This window comes from Staurois parvus, unplaced genomic scaffold (assembly GCF_062004578.1).
Source record: "Staurois parvus isolate SC_StPar_1 unplaced genomic scaffold, SC_StPar_1.0 ptg001482l, whole genome shotgun sequence".
Lineage (NCBI taxonomy): Eukaryota > Metazoa > Chordata > Amphibia > Anura > Ranidae > Staurois > Staurois parvus.
The window spans coordinates 685,416-705,494 of record NW_028319278.1 but is presented as its reverse complement, the minus strand read 5'-3'; the positions used below and the strand labels follow the sequence as shown (position 1 = coordinate 705,494).

At 46.5% G+C, this 20,079-nt stretch overlaps 1 protein-coding gene across 1 annotated transcript in view; it reads right to left on the bottom strand.

Annotated features, from left to right (window-relative positions):
* Nucleotides 1–16,014, bottom strand: part of LOC149435683 (nucleotidyltransferase MB21D2-like) — a 28,312-nt gene extending 12,298 nt beyond the window's left edge. The window contains exons 1-3 of the mRNA XM_089662496.1: nucleotides 15,863–16,014; nucleotides 6,776–6,886; nucleotides 3,845–4,017 (exon numbers count right to left, since the gene is read on the bottom strand). Of these exons, the coding sequence (XP_089518622.1) occupies nucleotides 3,845–4,016 (172 nt within the window). The 5' untranslated portion in view covers nucleotide 4,017; nucleotides 6,776–6,886; nucleotides 15,863–16,014. The remainder of the gene's footprint in view (nucleotides 1–3,844; nucleotides 4,018–6,775; nucleotides 6,887–15,862) is intronic.
* Nucleotides 16,015–20,079: the final 4,065 nt, after the last annotated feature.

The following is a 20,079-nucleotide window of genomic DNA, read 5'->3' as shown; positions in this document are numbered from 1 at the left end:
TCCATGTACAGATTTTAGGTGTGAAAAGCTGAATTTTACACACAAATCAGGGATTAAGAGCAGTTACCCCACCCTCTTCAGAGTAATGACTCCACCCTCTTTAGTGTAGTGACCCTGCCCCCCTTCAGAGCAGGGACCCTGCCCCCCTTCAGAGCAGTGACCCTGCCCCCCTTCAGAGCAGTGGCCCTGCCCCCCTTCAGAGCAGTGACCCTGCCCTCCTTCAGAACAGTGACCCTGCCCCCCTTCAGAACAGTGACCCTGCCCCCCTTCAGAGCAGTGACCCTGCCCCCCTTCAGAGCAGTGACCCTGCCCTCCTTCAGAACAGTGACCCTGCCCCCCTTCAGAGCAGTGGCCCTGTTAGTCTCGTCACGGCTGCTTTTTCATATAGCTTCATATGCAGTTTAAATCACAGAGAAACAGTCCGAAGGCAAACTTCTTCTATTCCCTAGGAATCCCGTGTCTTGGGTGTAATATGTATTAAAGTGCCACCTCGGGATAAATAAAACCCCTTGGGATGTTCTGCACCCTGTGTGCCCCCCTTTGGACAACCAATAGGAGGTGTCCTCATCATACAGACAGTGATGTGGACACCTGAAGAAAGACCTTACAGGAAGGTGGTGGCGTCACTTCACCGCGGGTTTAGGTAAGTAAAATGGGCATTTAGCTCGAGGAAGGGAATGGGGGGTTGGGGGATTCCAATATCCTGACGAGGGGCTTCAAAAGTTTATTCATGAAATGAGGAATGTAAGTTTTCAGGGTTGGATGAAGCCAATATCCTGACGAGGGGCTTCAAAAATGTATTCATGAAATGAGGAATGTAAGTCTTCAGGGTTGGGGGACGCCAATATCCTGACGAGGGGCTTCAAAAATGTATTCATGAAATGAGGAATGTAAGTCTTCAGGGTTGGGGGACGCCAATATCCTGACGAGGGGCTTCAAAAATGTATTCATGAAATGAGGAATGTAAGTCTTCAGGGTTGGGGGAAGCCAATATCCTGACGAGGGGCTTCAAAAGTTTATTCATGAAATGAGGAATGTAAGTCTTCAGGGTTGGGGGACGCCAATATCCTGACGAGGGGCTTCAAAAATGTATTCATGAAATGAGGAATGTAAGTCTTCAGGGTTGGGGGACGCCAATATCCTGACGAGGGGCTTCAAAAATGTATTCATGAAATGAGGAATGTAAGTCTTCAGGGTTGGGGGACGCCAATATCCTGACGAGGGGCTTCAAAAGTTTATTCATGAAATGAGGAATGTAAGTCTTCAGGGTTGGGGGACGCCAATATCCTGACGAGGTGCTTCAAAAATGTATTCATGAAATGAGGAATGTAAGTCTTCAGGGTTGGGGGACGCCAATATCCTGACGAGGGGCTTCAAAAGTTTATTCATGAAATGAGGAATGTAAGTCTTCAGGGTTGGGGGACACTAATATCCTGACGAGGGGCTTCAAAAATGTATTCATGAAATGAGGAATGTAAGTCTTCAGGGTTGGGGGACGCCAATATCCTGACGAGGGGCTTCAAAAATGTATTCATGAAATGAGGAATGTAAGTCTTCAGGGTTGGGGGACGCCAATATCCTGACGAGGGGCTTCAAAAATGTATTCATGAAATGAGGAATGTAAGTCTTCAGGGTTGGGGGACGCCAATATCCGGAAGAGGGGCTTCAAAAATGTATTCATGAAATGAGGAATGTAAGTCTTCACTTAGAAGGTAACAGAGATAAAATATCAGTTCATCCAGTGGCGGAACTTCCAGGTCGCACTTGCGACCGGGCCTTGGTATTCCACTACTGTGAGGGGCCCCAGGCCAACTCCCAAAACTCCCCCCCCCCCTGTTGCAGTCACTCTAAAATTCATCTGACTGGCAGACCACCCCCCCGCCCAAGCCGTGCTGAGCTTAGGCCATTGCTGATTGGTGGGCTCTAATTCTGCGCATGCTCAGTTCCGGAGCCGGCCAATTAGTAATTGGCTGAGCTCAGCTCAGTCTCGGCTAGGCTGGAGTGGGCTTGAACCGCTGGTCAGATGACTTTGAAAGCAACTGCAAGGAGGTGGTCTCCTGTCACCAGAGCTTTCCCCCCCCATCAGAGCTCCCAGCATTCCCCCTTAAATTAGAGTCAGCAGAGTTCACCCTTTATGACCACATTATGAGGACTCTGAGGTAAAGAGGAACTCTGCAAACTCTGATGTAAGGGGAGCTCTGGAGACCAAAGAACTTCTCACCTCAGAGTTCCCCTTTACACAAGGGTACGCAGAGTTCCTCTTTACACAAGGATACGCAGAGTTCCCCTTTACACAAGGTTACGCAGAGTTCCCCTTTACACAAGGGTACGCAGAGTTCCCCTTTACACAAGGGTACGCAGAGTTCCCCTTTACACAAGGGTACACAGAGTTCCCCTTTACACAAGGGTACGCAGAGTTCCTCTTTACACAAGGATACGCAGAGTTCCCCTTTACACAAGGTTACGCAGAGTTCCCCTTTACACAAGGGTACGCAGAGTTCCCCTTTACACAAGGGTACGCAGAGTTCCCCTTTACACAAGGGTACGCAGAGTTCCCCTTTACACCAGGGTACGCAGAGTTCCCCTTTACATCAGGGTACGCAGAGTTCCCCTTTACACAAGGGTACGCAGAGTCCCCCTTTACACAAGGGTACGCAGAGTTCCCATTTACACAAGGGTACGCAGAGTTCCCCTTTACACAAGGGTCCACAGAGTTCCCCTTTACACAAGGGTCCGCAGAGTTCCCCTTTACACAAGGGTGTGCAGAGTTCCCCTTTACACAAGGGTGTGCAGAGTTCCCCTTTACATCAGGGTCCACAGAGTTCCTTTTTACATCAGGGTACACAGAGTTCTCCTTTACATCAGGGTACACAGAGTTCCCCTTTACATCAGGGTACACAGAGTTCCCCTTTACATCAGGGTACGCAGAGTTCCCCTTTACATCAGGGTACGCAGAGTTCCCCTTTACATCAGGGTACGCAGAGTTCCCCTTTACATCAGGGTACGCAGAGTTCCCCTTTACATCAGGATCCGCAGAGTTCCCCTTTACACAAGGAGTACGCAGAGTTCCGCTTTACATCAGGGTCCGCAGAGTTCCCCTTTACACAAGGAGTATGCAGAGTTCCCCTTTACATCAGGTTATGCAGAGTTCCCCTTTGCACTGTAAAGGGGGAATCCTGATGTAAAGGGGGCTCTGGGAACTGTGATGTAAGGGGAAATCTAACATAAGGGGGAGCTCTGTGGACTGTGATGTAAGGGGGAACTCCATAAAGGGCCCCAGAATCAGTAGAAAAGGCCCCTGGTTCAGGTCAGGGGGGGCCTTCATGGTTTCTTGCCCCGGTGCTGAAGGTTGTAGCCTCCGAGTTCAACAATGTACAACACTGGCCTGAATCCAATGTATAGTGTGTCTGGGATGTGGGCGTGGTCTGCTGGTGGCAGATAAAGCAGCAGAACGATTGTTTGCAGAACAAATATTTACTGACAGAGCAAAGAACCAACCAGACTCCGCCCACAGCAGTGATGTCAGGCTTTTATTTCACTGTCTATCACCACAACCTCCTCAAAAAGATCGCAAACACAGGGAAGATTGGTAAACTCCACACAGGGGCCCTAATCCTCGACCACTCCATCCAGATCAGTAATGGTTTCGGCTGGAACTCCGCATGACACAACATTTATTAACATTAAATACATATCAGGGAACCGTCCAGCATGCCAAAGGATTTCTAATTCTGTTCCTCCAGTCCTCAGATTTACACAGACTTCTACTGTAAGAATTCTGTGTTGAATATTAATTGTTTGGACCCATCCCCACCCCCCTTTTCCTCAATGAAAGGTCTCCTACCTACTAAGGAGAAGATGAGGTCCTTGGCCTGCACACAGCTCTGCAGGACCTCCTTCCCCTGCAGGGTGCTGCTCTCTCTCCTCTCCAGCTCCTCCAGGAGTTTGTTTATCTCTTCAATACGAGAGCCAGAACAGAAATCCACGTTTGTCAGAGGCCGGGCAGACGAGGTCATCCTGCAAAACAGGCATTTAGATTGCAGATATGGTTTGGGAGTTAATTAAAAAGACAACAAAGTCCATTAAGTTCAAATCCCTCACAAACTACAAAATTGAAAAATACCTCGAGGCAACTGAACATGAATTTAAAAAAGTAGAAATTTCTTCCCAACAGTTCCTTGAACCTAAATTCTCCCGCAGTAATCTACCTTAATTATACCTTTTGGATGCAATTAATCTTTAAGATTCTTCAATAAATTTTAAAATGACTTCCTCATTCAACAGCTCAACAACTCTTCCCACAAAGAACTTCATAAAATCACCTTTGCTCCAAATTTAGAATGAGCCCCGTTCTTTTTATACCCTTTGGAGGATGAATATTGTTTGCCAAATCTTTATACTGACATTAGATACATTTTTTCATACTATGTGGACAAAGAGGTTTTGACCCCTGACCATTACACCTATATGAGCTTTGCTGGACATCCCATTCAAAAAACATGGCCAATTAAAAGGATTTGCCCCACAAACCCCATGGACATTTATATGAGGTTGTCACTCTATATTAGTATGGGGTTATGGATATTAGTATGGGGTTGTGCCCCTTTGCAGCCAAAGCAGCCTCCGCTCTTCTTGGAAGGCTTTTCACACCACAATATTTTGGAGGTTGTCTGCGGGAGTTTGTGCCCATTTGTTAGGTCAGGTACTGATGTTGGTTGAGAAGACCTGGCTTACATGTCGGGCCCCACATTGGGTGCCAAAGTAAGGAATCTAGCTTCCAGTTGATGTTCCTATTCATACCAAAGGTGTTCAGTAGGGTTGAGGTCAGAGTTCTGTGCAGAACACTCGAGTGCTTCAACACCAATATGGTCAACCCATGTTTTTATGGAGTTGGTTTCACTCTTTGAGGAAAGTCTTCCACAAAAGTTTTGAAGGTGTCTATGGGAGTTTGTGCCATTTGTGAGGTCAAGTACTGATGTTGGATGAGAAGACCTGGCTCACAACTAGCCTTCCAGTCCATCCCTAAGGTGTTCTGTAGGGTTGAGGTCAGGGTTCTGTGCTGGACACTTGAGTTCCTCCAAACCAAACTGGTCAAACTATGTCTTTATGGAGCTGGCTCCGCTCCTCTGGAAGGGCTTTCCACAAGATTTTGGAGGGTGTGAATGGGAGTTTGTGCCATTTATGAGGTCAGCTACTGATGTTAAATGAGAAGACGTGACTCACAGTTGGTCTTTTAATCCTTCACAAACGTGTTCAGTAGGGTTGAGGTCAGGGCTCTGTACAGGACACTTGAGTTCCTCCAAACCAAACTGGTCAACTATGTCTTTATGGAGCTGGCTTCGCTCCTCAGGAAAGGCTTTCCATAAGATTTTAGAAGGTGTCAATGGGAGTTTGTGCCATTTATGAGGTCAGCTACTGATGTTATATGAGAAGACGCGACTCACAGTTGGTCTTCCAATCCTTCACAAAAGTGTTCAGTAGGGTTGTGGTCGGGGCTCTGTACAGGACACTTGAGTTCTTCCACACTACACTGATCAAACCATTTCTTTATGGATCTGGCTCCACTTTTCTGAGATAGATTCCCACAAGATTTTGGAGTGTGTCTGTGGTACTTTGTGTCCAATCAGCCAAAAGAACATTTGTGAGGTCAGGTACTGATGTTGGTTAAGAAACATTGGCTCACAACTGGACTTTCAATCCATCCTAAAGGTTTCAATAGGGTTGAAGTCAGGGGTCTGTGCAGGACAGTTGAGTTCCTCCACACCAAACTGGTCAAATCATATCTTTAATGATCTGGCATTGTACACAGTAGCTCAGTCTTGCCGGAACGGAAAACATTTTTCACCAATCTGATACCACAAGACTGAAAGAGTAGAATTGTCCACGTTTTTTTTTAAGATGTAACATTACCAGGGCCTTATATTGGAGATTCCTAGCTTCATCTAGTGGCATTAATGTGGCTGTTTTCTGAAATACCTCAATTGGAAAAATGCCATGTTATGGCCACTAGAAGAAACTGATGATCATGGGAAATAAAAGTATTAGGCAAATGACTGTAATTAGTCATGATGACTGGGCCAATGCTTGTGACATTCGTGTGTCTATTTTTTTATAAACAGACACCTAAGAGTGGGTGGGCAGCGGGAAAGGGGTAATGCAATGATTCTAACTTAAGGTTAGAATCAGTTAACTAACTTATAGTTCAGGTGAATCTCAGAAATGTGTGGCTGAATCACTTGACTGCTCCACAAACCTCACCTTGTACACCAGATTGCATGTAAGATTTGTATCTGCCCGTGTGTTGCCAGCTCATTAGATTTGGGTGGTCTCCATCTAATGATGTCCACTGGTACTGCAGGCTTGTTTTACCTTCCAAAGGTGCGTTTTCTCCTCACACCTCCTCCACCAAACAAGGTTCTGACTCCAATTAGCGACATGGGCATGTGTCCTCAAATTTGGTGGCAAGGTTGAGAAACTTTGGGTTCTCCTGACAGCCTGCCAGCTCGCTAGTCAATTTCCGAGGACACACAGTGGATAGTGACACCTTGCTTGTCGACTAGCCTCTTGTCCCTGTACCCCGTCCATGAAAAGTTGATTCAAAACTCATGAATGCATTTTGTTTTTCACCTTTCGTAGCTTACTTAAAATGAAGATTAGTCAAGTTAACCGACATACACTGATGCAGCACACTTTAGTCTGGCCATCTACACTCCAATTCCATCCCCCAATCCCCTCCCCTGTGGTGTGTAGTATTGCGTTATCTGTTAGGACTCACCTTATGTTTCGAGAGGTTTAGACATTCAAGATATTGTTTCTCCTGGCAGGTAGTGGGTTGCCAGGTTCCCCATAAGATGTCAATACTTCATGCAGGCGTTAGTGCTGCCACCTGGAAGAGAAGGATGACAGTGTGACCAGAATGTCATGGGTGAGGATCTGGGGGTGCTAGTAATGTACATTATTCCACATCCAAGTGATGATCCACCCAGAACTGATATTTCCCTTTATGGGTAGATGATACCCTTCTTAGATCTCCCTGGCATTCTAATAAGAGGATCCGGGGGTGTCAATACTATAAATTATTCCACATCCAAGTGATGATCCACCCAGAACTGATATTTCCCTTTATGGGTAGATGATACCCTTCTTAGATCTCCCTGGCATTCTAATAAGAGGATCCGGGGGTGTCAATACTATAAATTATTCCACTACCAAGTGATGGTCCACCCAGAACTGATATTTCCCTTTATGGGTAGATGATACCCTTCTTAGATCTCCCTGGCATTCTAATAAGAGGATCTGGGGGTGCCAATAATATCAATTATTCCACATCCAAGTGATGGTCCACCCAGAACTGATATTTCCCTTTATGGGTAGATGATACCCTTCTTAGATCTCCCTGGCATTCTAATAAGAGGATCTGGGGGTGCCAATAATATCAATTATTCCACATCTAAGTGATGGTCCACCCAGAACTGATATTTCCCTTTATGGGTGAATAACACCTTTCTTAGACCTCCCTGGCATTCTAATAGGAGATCTGCACCTGACTTTACCTACCTGAAAGAGAAGAATGGTTTTTGGCAACTCACAATGGCCAGTCAGGCAATGGATATTCAAAAGTGTTTGTAATATTAAAGTGGATCACTCACCCAATAAAACACAATTGTCTAAAATTTTTCCTGTTGATCCTGCTAGTAAATTAATTGATTTTCCACTTCATGTAATGGGCCCAGCTGTCCAGCAAATGTGACAGTTGAGCCAGCCACACATGGATCAGAATTTGGCCGAATCAATGATCCTGCTGCCTCCTGAATGCCTGTTTTTTGTTTGCTTTTCTCCTGCCAAATTGCAGTTTATAAAAGGGCTAATGCACCACAACTGTGGGCCAAGCATTTGGCTGGTGGTTGTGGCATGGCCCTATTGACTTTAATGGCTGAGTTTGTAGCGCATTGCAATGCAAAGCAACCTTAACACATTACTAAGAAAGGTTTGGCTGCCCCCCTTTTTTCCCCTCCCCTCTTACCTGTATCTCAAGATTTACAGAAAAAGTATATTTTCCTGCCTGTTGATCCATCAATATTCCCTAAGGATCCACCCTCTTGCACACCAGCAGGAGGGTGCCGACAGTCTCCAGCACAGGGGCAACTGCATGAGCCATGAATAGGTAACCGACTCCACTTTGATGATGTAGAGTACCTCATGACCTCCTGGGACCTGTGACTTGGGTATCCCAGGATGCTGCAGGCTATGTACATGTAACTCTGGCCTAGGCAGGAAATAAGGGGAGGGATGAGTCTCCAAAAAAAGTGTCCCACCCCACCCCTAAAAAAAATATCTAATTATTTAAGATGGGAGGCAGAAGCTGAATGATACAAAGTTGATGGGGAAGATAAAGTTCCTCCTCATGAAGAAAAAAAATACAGTATGTTATCAAAAATCAAGCTTTCTTCCAACTATCCTACTTTGACATGGTCATTATGAGTAGGTCCCAGCTTAGCCCTGTCTAGCCACACCCATTCCTAAAAAGCCACATGCAAGCTTTTGTCCCTCCTTCATCTCTATGGAAGCAGCCTCTGACATTGCAAGCCAATTCATACACCCCAGCTCAACTACAGCCATTTACTGATGGATATTGGGATATTCATTTCATAAGGTCTCGGACATTGCATGTATCTATGAATGTAGACTCCATCTTGTCCTTGTACAAGTATGGTTGAAGGACAAAGCTGGTGTAACCATTCTGTTTACGTGCGGGACATTTCATAACTATATATGTGTCTTTACTGAGCTTTTTAAAGATCTTCAGCAGATGGGAGGATTCCTCAACCTAGCAGATATGGTTTCTATTCCATAAACAGACCGTCTGGAAGTTACCTTCTGATATAGATTGTTTACTCACCATGTAACGAATTATGGAAAGTGTCTACACATCACACTGTATAAATCTACACAGTCTCAAGGCCAGGTTCCATCTACAGGCTGTCTCTCCCCCTTCGTTCCAAGAATACATCAAGCCAGCTGAGCTAATTATGCGATGGTCTCCCAGTCAATGTTGATTGACTCCAACACTTACCAGCTGACATGAATGTAATAAATAACTGCAGGTATAATATGAAAAGGACTTGTTAGCTGGGGATAGTGTTGGTTAGAACTGCCATTTGAAGCTTTATATCTCTTATCCATTGACTTGTTTCTTCATTTAATGTTTCAAGGAACATTTCCACAGTGGAAGCCTCAGAGATACTCTGCAGTTCTCTGAGTTTTGAGTCCCAATGGTCAGCAGTGGAAGCTTAAAAGATCTGTCCCTAGTTTGACAAAAGACATTGTGTTAGCGTGATGGACTCAAGGGGAGGTAAAATCAAGCTTAAAATCCAACTCTTGGAGACAGCTTTGTTTGTCAACCAAGGTATCCCTGGGGTCCACAGAGAATCTGTTTCTATAATTGCAAGAAAAAGTATGTGAACCCCTTGGGATTACGTGGAGTTTTGCATGAATTGGGCATAAAATGTGCTCTGAACGTCATCTAAGTCACAACAATAGAAGAACACAGTCTGCTGAACATAATACTACACAAACATTAGATGTTGCCATGGTTTAATTGCACATAACATGTAAACATTCACAGTGCAGGGAGGAAAAAGTATGTGAACCTTTGGACTTAATAACTGGTTGACCCTCCTTTGGCAGCAATAACCTCAACCAAACGTTTCCTGTAGTTGCAGATCAGACCTGCACAACGATCTGGAGTCATTTTGGACCACTCCTCTTCACAAAACTGTTTCAGTGTAGCAATATTCTTGGGATGTCTGGTGTGAATCGCTCTCTTAAGGTCATGCCACAGCATTTCAATGGGGTTGAGGTCAGGACTCTGACTGGGCCACTCCAGAAGGCGTATTCTGTGCTGTTGCAGCCATTGTTTTGTTGAATGACTTGTATGCTTTGGGTCATTGTCCTGTTGCATCACCCATCCTCTGCGGAGCTTCAGTTGGCGGACAGATGGTCGTACGTTTTCCTGCAAAATGTCTTGATAAACTCTGGAATTCATTTTCCCATCAATGACAACAATCCGTCCAGGCCCTGAGGCAGCAAAGCAGCCCCAAACCATGATGCTCCCTCCGCCATGTTTCACAGTGGGGATGAGGTTTTGATGTTGGTGTGCTGGGCCTTTTTTTCTCCACACATAGTGTTGTGTGTTCTTCCCAAACAACTCAATCTTGGTGTCATCTGTCCACAGTATATTCTGCCAGTAGTGCTGTGGAACATCCAGGTGCTCTTTTGCAAACTTCAAACGTGCTGCAATCTTCTTTTTGGACAGCAATGGCTTCCTCCGTGGTGTCCTCCCATGTACTCCATTCTTGTTTAATGTTTTCCTTATTGTAGATGTGTCAACAAAAATGTTAGCATGTGCCAGAGATTTCTGTAGGCCTTTAGCTGACACTCTGGGATTCTTCTTTACCTCATGCAGCATTCTGCGCTGTGCTCTTGCAGTCATTTTTACAGGACGACCACGCCTAGGGAGAGTAGCAACAGTGCTAAACTTTCTCCATTTGTAGACAGTCTGTCTTACCGTGGACACATGAACATCAAGGCTCAAGGAGATACTTTTGTAACCCTTTCCAGCTTCATGCAAGTCAACAATTCTTGATCGTAGGTCTTCTGAAAGCTCTTTTCTGCGAGGCATGGTTCACATCAGACAGTGCTTCTTGAAACCAGTAAAACCAAAACAGGTGTCAGCAACACATCCAATATCATCACACTGATTGGAGTCAAGGTTGGCTCACTCCTGGCTCCAATTAGCTCTGGGAGAAGTCATTAAGCTAGGGCCTCACATACTTTTTCCTCCCTGCACTGTGAATGTTTACATGTTATGTGCAATTAAACCATGGCAACATCTAATGTTTGTGTAGTATTATGTTCAGCAGACTGTGTTCTTCTATTATTGTGACTTAGATGACGTTCAGAGCACATTTTATGCCCAATTCATGCAAAACTCCACGTAATCCCAAGAGGTTCACATACTTTTTCTTGCAACTGTATGCCCAATGGACAAAGTGTGAGAAAATACATATTGTTAAGTGCTGGAGCTAAGAGTAGGCAAATCAAGCTTAAAATCCAACTCTTGGAGACAGCTCTCTGTCAACCAGAGTATCCCTGGGGGTCCCCAGGGCAGTCCTGAGAGTTCTGTGCAGACAGAGCAATGGGGGAACTTGGAAAAGAGGGGAGTGAGGTGGAATGAGTGCAGCAAGAGTTTATTTTTCATGACAGGTCAGAAGTTAAAAAATTCAACAGGTTTCAGGGGGATACAAGTCAAACTTCATCAGAACTAAATGATCAGGCAACATAAAATGCAAATAAGAGGACCTGAAATATTGCTTGTTGGTTGTGTGTTCAGTATTGTAGATCCTCTTGTTCCCTGGCCCTGATGAAGGTATTTGGAGCCCCCAAAACACATTGAATTTATCTTCCAACTTCATGTAAAATAAACTTTAACTGGACCCGTTTTGACTGAATGTTTTTTGAATTGCATATACCAGTATGGAGAACAATTATTTGTGCTCTTATTAGACTGGGACAATTTCCATAAAGACATCCATACCCTAATACTGTGTGTGAGTATTCCCTCCCAATACACGGTACCTAAGATACACCTTGCTATGTGCTAAGTGGAGGTATAAATAGGTCCTAAAGGAACACAGTATGGAGCTCCATCATTTTTAGGCACACCAGCGGAATTCTGGATTTTCATTTTAGTTTTGAATGGAGCTGTCTGGGTCACCATTGGATAGAGTTCCCATAGACCTTGCAGAAATGTATTATTTTCAGGCAGGAACATGCTTTCCTCTGGGTCAACAGTGGGTCTTGGGCTCCTTGGACGCAGGCTTTCAGTTGATTGATTTTTCTCCATTGGTTTGTAGGGGCGATTTGTTTTCTCCACTGTAGGTGGCACTCAACCACAGTTTGGAGAGGAAGTCCAAGGGAAATATTTCTCTAGGATTTCCTGGGTCAATGGAGCAGCGTTCTGGTTGGCTACGCTGCATCAAGGTGACCCTCGGCAGTCATCTTGGGTCAGTAGGGTCTATTTAAGTCCCTGCTCCCGGGTTTTGTTTGTGTGGCTAGCGTAGGGAGAGAGACCCAGCTGGTTAGGGAAAGAAACTAGCAGTATGGAAAGGTTACTGATGAGGAGGGAAAGCTTAGGGACTCACTATCCTGAATAGGAGCCTCTCTCTTGGGACCAAACCAGCCAGGCCGCTCTTCACCCTTTGCAACAGATGCTGTCAACACCTCTCCTCCTCTACATCTGACTACATTGAAATGCAAGTTGACCTCAGCCTGTGCTGTTGCTCGTCAGAATATTCTCAATTTAACTACCACCATTCTAAAGCCCTTCAAAGTTTACCCAGACCTGCTATTTGAATGGAATACAAGAAGTATTACCACTTAATGCCACCTTCCAATGGCCCTTTAGATGGACTTTAAAAGGAATTTCATTTTTCTTTTTTTTTGGAAGTTAGCAGCTACAAATACTGTATACAAATATTGGACAAATACTGTAGCTGTTGACTTATTTTTGAAATCAGGTACTTACCAGTGCCTGGGGTCCAGCACTGTCTTCCCATCACCACTGCAGGTTGATGGCGTCTCCATCTTGGATACGAGAGTCAGCTATGGCTTACCGAGGAACCTCAAATGACTCCACACTGTGCATGTGCGAGGTCATGCAGCACTTGTATGGTCCTACAGCCTCCTGGAATATATGATGTTTTCCCCGGAGGCTGCTGGAGGGGTTTGGACAAAGCATGCCATCTTCGACTAGGCAAAGATTTTGGAAATGGGAGCGGTTACTGAAAAAAAAACAGTACTGGCTGGGGAGAGAAAGAGCGGAACTTCACCTTTTGAGTGAAGTTCCACTTTAAGTGATTGTAAACCCTTCTTTTTTCTTTTTCTTTTTTTTTTTAGCAAAGATGTTATACTTACTGTACCTGCTCTGTGCAGTGGTTTTGCAAAGAACAGCCCCAACCCTCCTCTCCTCGGGTTCCCTGCCTCCTCCCCCCGAGTGCCCACCATAGTAAGCCACTTTCTATGGAGGAAGTCATGTGGGCTTGCTCCCGAGCTGGCTCTGTGTGTCTGTAAGCAGGTTGCAATTGAACTAGTTAGGCACTTCCTTGGATGGGAGGGTTAGTGTTAATGTTTTTCCCAGGTCTTTTTCTTGGCAAATTTCTTTGGGTCCCACCCACTGGTCCTGTGCTATAAAAGCGGCACCATGGTCCAGAGCAGAGAGCCTAGAGGTTGTGAGAGAGTGCCTAAAGCTGACTTTGTGGCAAGTTCTAGCTTCCCGCTATGCTGCTGCTAACTTCTAGGAGGTCATTGGAAACTGGGGTTCACCCCAAAGACACCAGTCCCTGGGAAATGCCACTGATGGACCTTTTTATACATGGACTCTCCCTTTGCAGGTTTGCTGGGGCAGCACATAACCTGAGGATTAGGGATGTAGGGGCAAGAACACTTTTTATGGACTTTATATGCTTGAAGTTCTTCTCCAGTAGTGTTGAAACTTTGTCTTCTGCCTGGTCCGAAGCTATTTAAAGGAGTGCAAAGCAAGTAGTCAACACATTTCTACAGCTGTTGGGTTACTGGCATATTGGGTTATGAAGAGACAGCACTTAGGAGTCATCCTGGTGCAGTACAGCGAGTGGTTATCATGGGTAAAGGAAGTCTACAGTCAGGTAATGCAGCCTGTCGGTAGTGTGTACCTGTTCAGGGCCATGGATAAGGGGGTACCACCAGTCCTCCTGTATGAGGCCCAAGCCAGTAGGGGGACCCAGGCAGAAGCGGGTGGGTGAAGCGGATGTAGGAAGAGAGGGTGATTAGTATGTTGGGAAGGCAATTACTGGAACCGATCCCCTCTATGGCTCTCTCTGCAGCAGCTGGAAGCTGGCTTCTTTTCCTCTGCCTCCCATTGGATTTCAGCTGCTGCATAGAGAGCCCTGCAGGGGATTGGTTCCAGTAATTGCCCCTTTGCCACACCCATCACCCTCCCTGTACACGTTTCCCGCTGCCCCCATCACTTGGTGTGCACCCAAACCCACATTGCTGCCGGCTTCCCTCCCCTCCTTTACACACAATTGAATCCTTCAGGATGGAGAGTGAGGGTGGGATCCGGTAAATATGTCACATTTACCAGTACCTTCCTTTCCTGAATGAACACGTACCAAACACTCACTGTGTTCATTCATAACTGAAGCATTGTAACCTGTATTTTCTGGGGGGTGGAGGGCCCTATCAGGTTGGCTGTATGGGGCCCTGTGGCTTCTAACAGCAGCCCTTACAGGTAAAACAGCCTCTAGCAACAAAGGATCAGTTGTCAGCACTCCTTCCTCCAGCAGTCTGTCTCCCATAGCAATGGGAGCAGATCAGAACCATCATAGTCCCCATCCTGTACAGTGGTATGGAAGCTCAGGAGTTATGTCAAGTGTACATACAGAGCCCATACTAAGTGCATGGTGGGGGCCCATTCTGCTACCAAAAGAGGTAGTGGAAAACACTGGATAAGTGGATGTGGACAAGGATCAACAATTCAATTCAACAAAGTCAACAGAGAGAGTGTACATTGTCACGGGGGGGAGCAAATGTTAAGCGGAGGACAGTTCTGGTGCACGTTTTCACAGTGTACATTCATCTCTAAAAGTGGAGGCCTGCCTTAAGGTTGCATATTCCCCCTCGGCATCCTCAGCTTTGTCCCAGAGCATTGATGAAAAGGTACCCCATGTGTCACGTAGAGTGATTCTGTTACAGGTGCCTAGCATAGCCCAGAAGAACCTACCCTAGGGTAGGACTCCTATTTGGTGTCCATCGAGGAAGGGAACATGGAGGAGGTACCACCCCCCTACCCTACATGTCCATTGACACACAGAGCGTGGCTCAGCCCCGACCCCTTCTCACTGGTTATGATTGACAGCTGAGTCTATGAGGAGGGAGAGAGCCACTGCTGCTGCTCTTGTGGACAGTGCTGAATAGAGATGGGGCTCAGGTAAGATTGGGGGGGGGGGGGGGCTGTGGGGGAAGGCAGAACACTCAGAAGGTTTTTTTTCCCTGAATCCATAGAATGCAAAACATGCATTAAAGCATTTGTAATGGTTCAATCTATTTTATTTTTAAAATTGGAAACACATCATACTTACCTGCTCTGGCTTTTCACAGAGCAGCCCCGATCCTCCATTTTTCGGGTCCCCCGCTTGGCCCTGGCTCCTCCCCCCACTGAGTGCCCCCATAGCAAGCTGCTTGCTCTAGGGGCACTCATGTGTGCTAGCTCCTGAGCCACCTCTGTGCGTCCGTTGACACGCAGAGCACGGCACAGCCCCATCCCCTCCTCAGTGGCTGTGATTGCCAATGACTCCCACTTCTGTGTCTCAGCCAATGAAGAGGCAGAGAGCCCGGAGAGCTTCTGCTCTCATGCATATCGCTGGATCAAGATTGGGCTCAGATGAGTAGAAGGGGGACCTGAGAGGGGAGCTGCACACTGAAGGTTTATTACCTTCACACATAGAATGCATGAAATTAAAAAACCTTCAGCCTTTGCTAGGGAGGCAGCGTGACTTCTGTATCATGTGACTGCTGTGATTGGCTCTCAGATGATAATAATAAAGCCCTGACTTATTATATGGTAACATTTACAACATGCTACCAGGGAAACCACCAATTCAACACCCAATAAAAAGAAAGGACATAAAATGTAACAATGTATAACATGACAACATATCAGCCCTGGATAGTCTAATATGGAATACAGCACCCAACAAAGGATCCTCTTTATACAGCAGTCAGATTGCGGGACCTCCAGGCTCAGAGGATCAGGTAACGTTACCTGTCTGGGATTTACATATCTCCGGTAGCAGACATCTCCATCCCCCTTCTTCCTGGATATGACGGCAGAACTCTCACCTGTGTCCTCTGCTGCCCCGCCCCCCTTACCTGTCTATTTCCTTACTACCTGTGCTGCTTCTCCCCTCCTCTTCACCTGATCCCTCACCTGTCCTACCTGTTACCTGTGGAGGAAGCTCCGCCCCCTGTGCACTGATTGCAGTCACACCTGGAGGCACTGGCTGGGCTGCTCTCCAGGAAATGTCTCAGATGACTCCAGTCGGAGACACATATATCACTGAAGATGATACAGATTTTTACTCCACCATTTGCCCTCCAGAGGATTCACCCCCCTTCCTGACCAGGCCATTTTTTGCTGTTCAGCACTGCGCTATTTGAACTGGTAATTACATTTATGTCCTTTCTTTTCCCACAAATTGAGCTTTCTTTTGGTGGTATTTGATCGCCTGTGCATTTTTTTTTTTTGAGCTATAAAAACAAAGACCGACAATTTTGGGAAAAAAAACTATATTTTGGACTTTTTTCTATTAAACATGTTCAGTAAAAATATTTCAAAAATCAAATTTCGTGATAAATTTGAAATGTATTCTGCTCCATGACTTTGCTAAACAAAATCCCAATACGAGTAAATAATTGGTTTACGTGAACGTTATAGCGTCTACACATGGCGGGATAGATACTGGGATTAGAAAAAAAAGTTTTACTAGTATTGTCGGCAATCGGTGACTTATAGGGGGACTGCGGGACTGCAGCGGACATTCTGACACTGGGGGGGGGGGGGGTCCAGGGTTTGCAGGAACGATCAATGACAACTTTTTATAGATGTGGGAGAAAGATAGGGAAGGGGGAGGACAGGGGAGGGAAGAGAGAGACATTGAGATAAAGTGGAAGTGAGGAGGGGAAGAGGGAAAGGGAGAGGGGTGGAGAGAGAGAGGGAGGTGGAGAAGGGGGAGGGAGAGAGAGAGGGGGGGGACAGGGTGAGGGGAGAGAGAGAAAGATAGAGTTGGGGGAGAGAGAGGGGGAGAGGAAGGGGGAGGGGATGGAGAGGGATAGGGATGACAAGGGAGATAGAGGAAGAGGGGAGAGGGAGGGGGAGTGGGCAGGGAAGGGGGTGGAGGGTGGAGAGAGAGGGGGGAGTGGTGAGAGATAAAGAGGGGAGGGAGAGGGGGTGTGGATGGAAGGAAAGGGAGAGAGGAAGGTTGGGGGGAGAGAGAGACTGGGGTGGAGGGAGGAGAGAGAGAGGTGAGGAGATTGATGGGGAACAGGGTGAGGGGAGAGAGAGATAGAGTGGGAGTGAGGAGGGGGAGAGAAATGGATGGGGAGGAAAGATAGAGGGAGGGGAGGGAGAGAGGAGAGGGGTAGGGATGAGAGGGAAGAGAGAGGAAGAGAGGAGGGAGAGGAGGGTGGGGAGGGAGGTGGAGGAGAGGAGAGAGAGGGAGGGGGAGAGAGAGAGGGGGCAGGGTGAGGGGAGAGAGAGAGATAGAGTGGGAGTGGGGGGAAAGGGAGGGAGAGAGGATGGAGGGGGGTAGGGATGATAGGGGAGATAGAGGAAGGGGGAGTGGGGAGGGAGAGAGGTGGAGGGGAGAGAGGGGGGAGAGAGGGGGGTCAGGGTGAGGGGAGAGAAAGGGAGGGAGAGGAGATGGGGGGTAGGAATGAGAGGGGAGATAGAGGAAGGGGGGAGTGGGGAAGGAGGGAGGGGGAGAGAGAGGGGGGTAGGGAGAGGGGAGAGAGATAGAGTGGGAGTGTGGGGGGGAGAGAGGGGGAGAGAGAGGGGGAGAGCTGAGAGAGAGGGAGGGAGGTGGATGAGATTAAGAGGAGAAAGAGAGAGTAAGGTAGGGGTAGAGAGAGAGGTGGAAAGGAAGAGAGAGACAGAGAGGTGGGAGAGAAAGAAAGGGAGGGGAGGGAGAGAGGAGAGGGGGGTAGGGATGAGAGGGGAGAGGAGAGAGAGGGGGAGTGGGGAGGGATGTGGAGGGGGGAGAGAAACAGTTCGGGGGGAGAGGAAGGTGAAGGAGAGGGGTAGAGGTGAGAGAGAGGGAGAGGGGGAAGTGAGAGAGAGAGAGAGAGAGGTGGGGGGAATAAAGAGGGGGAGGGAGAGGGGGGGTAAAAGGGAGGGATAGAGGGAGAGTAAGAGGAGAGGTGGGGGGAGAGAGAGAAGGTAGAATAGAGGGGGAGTGAGGAGAGAGGATGGGAAAAAGAGTGGGGGAGAAGAGGGAAAGGGGAGAGAGAGGAGTCAAAGAAAGGGAGGAGAGAGAGGGGGATTAGAAAGAGGGGGAGGGGTGAGATAAAGAGGGAGAAGGGAGCGAGAGGGGGAAATAAAGAGGGGGAGGTGAGAGAGAGTGAGAAGTGAGTGTGATTTGGGAGATAAAAAGCCATTCTGCATAGAGTAGCATCTTCTTGAACATGTAACATATATTCTGTTTTCCCTCCTTTCTGTGAATGGTTTCCTGTGTGAAGTTGCGGTTGTTCCTGGTAGTCTTACGCAGCCCATGATAATGATAATTCCTTTTGTTCAGGCAGCAGGTTGAATGAAAGAAAGATCAATGTCCCCATTCACACATTCCATACGGATGGAGGAATCACTCCCACTGTTCTATTGTGTTCTGATGGTGGGGATCCTTCCCTGCTGCAGAATACTCTGATCAGTGTTACCGGCTATATCCCGCAGTACTGATTAGTTGGGAAAAACCCAACAGGCTGGCTGTACAGAAGTCAGTCGGTAGATTTACTACCTCTGTACAGCCAAGCTACCCATACATGGATTAGAATTCGGATGGGCCCTGCTACACCACATGTATTTTGATCCATGTACAGTTGTGTTCAAAATAATAGCAGTGTGTTGGAAAGTGACTAAAGCTGCAAATCCTTCTAATCCTTTTATTTCCATCCACACAAATGCATTGGGAACACGACACATTCTATTCCAAATCACAACATGAAGAAAAATACATCAAATTTGTGTTGTTCCTCTAAAAAAATGGAAGAAAAGTGAATATTAGACGGTTCAAAAAAATGGCCGTGTTTGTATTCTTCTTTACAAACTCCAACATTCACTATATAAACTGAGAAATGTTTGAAGATTTTGCTTTCCTTTGAATGACTTCATGAATATTTGGTTGTAGTCGCACTGTTTCTGAGAACTGCTGTACATCTGTGTTGCATGGAGTCCCCCAACTTCTGGCCCCTGTGATCAGGTATTCCAGCCCAGGATGATTGGACCACATTCCACAGTTCTTCTCTATTTCTTGGTTTGGCCTCAGAAACGGCATTTTTGATGTCACCCCACAAGTTTTCTATTGGATGAAGATCCGGGGATTGGGCTGGCCACTCCATAACGTCCATCTTGTTGGTCTGGAACCAAGATGTCGCCCGTTTACTGGTGTGTTTGGGGTCGTTGTCTTGTTGGAACACCCATTTCAAGGGCATTTCCTCTTCAGCATAAGGCAGCATGACCTCTTCAAGTATTCTGATGGATTCAAACTGATCCATGATCCCTGGTATGCGATAAATAGGCCCAACACCGTAGTATGAGAAACATCCCCATATCATGATGCTTGCACCACCATGCTTCACGGTCTTCACAGTGTACTGTGGCTTGAATTCAGTGTTTGGGGGTCGTCTGACAAACTGTCTCCGCCCACTAGACCCAAAAAGAACAATCTTACTTTCATCAGTCCACAAAATGTTGCGTCATTTCTCTTTAGGCCGGTCAATGTGCTCTTTGGCAGATTGTAACCTCTTCAGTACATGTCTGGAACGACCCATTTTCCTCAGAATTTCAGAGAGAAATGCACTGTAACCAGCATGTCCAACATTTTCTGCCTTCCTTCCTTCAATAAGGGCAATAATTGCCACCTGTTTCTCAAAGAATGAATGACCTCACTTATAGAACTCCACACTGCTATTATTGTGAACACGCCCCTTTCAATGAGTGATTCAATGACACAGAATCAGCAGCATGCATGTCATGACTGTTGGGTCTGTTGGATTTCTATGACTCTACTACACCTGCTAGGAAATTATTTGTCATGTAGAAATATCATTTCTACCAAAAACAGCGATTGATCCAGTTAGTGATGTCTGACTGCTAGTATTTTGAACACAACTGTATGTCCATACACCAGCCTGCAATCTGAACTACATAAATCTCCCAGATTCCTCCATCCACGCTCACAGTGGGGATGGACAAACCTCTCATTGCAG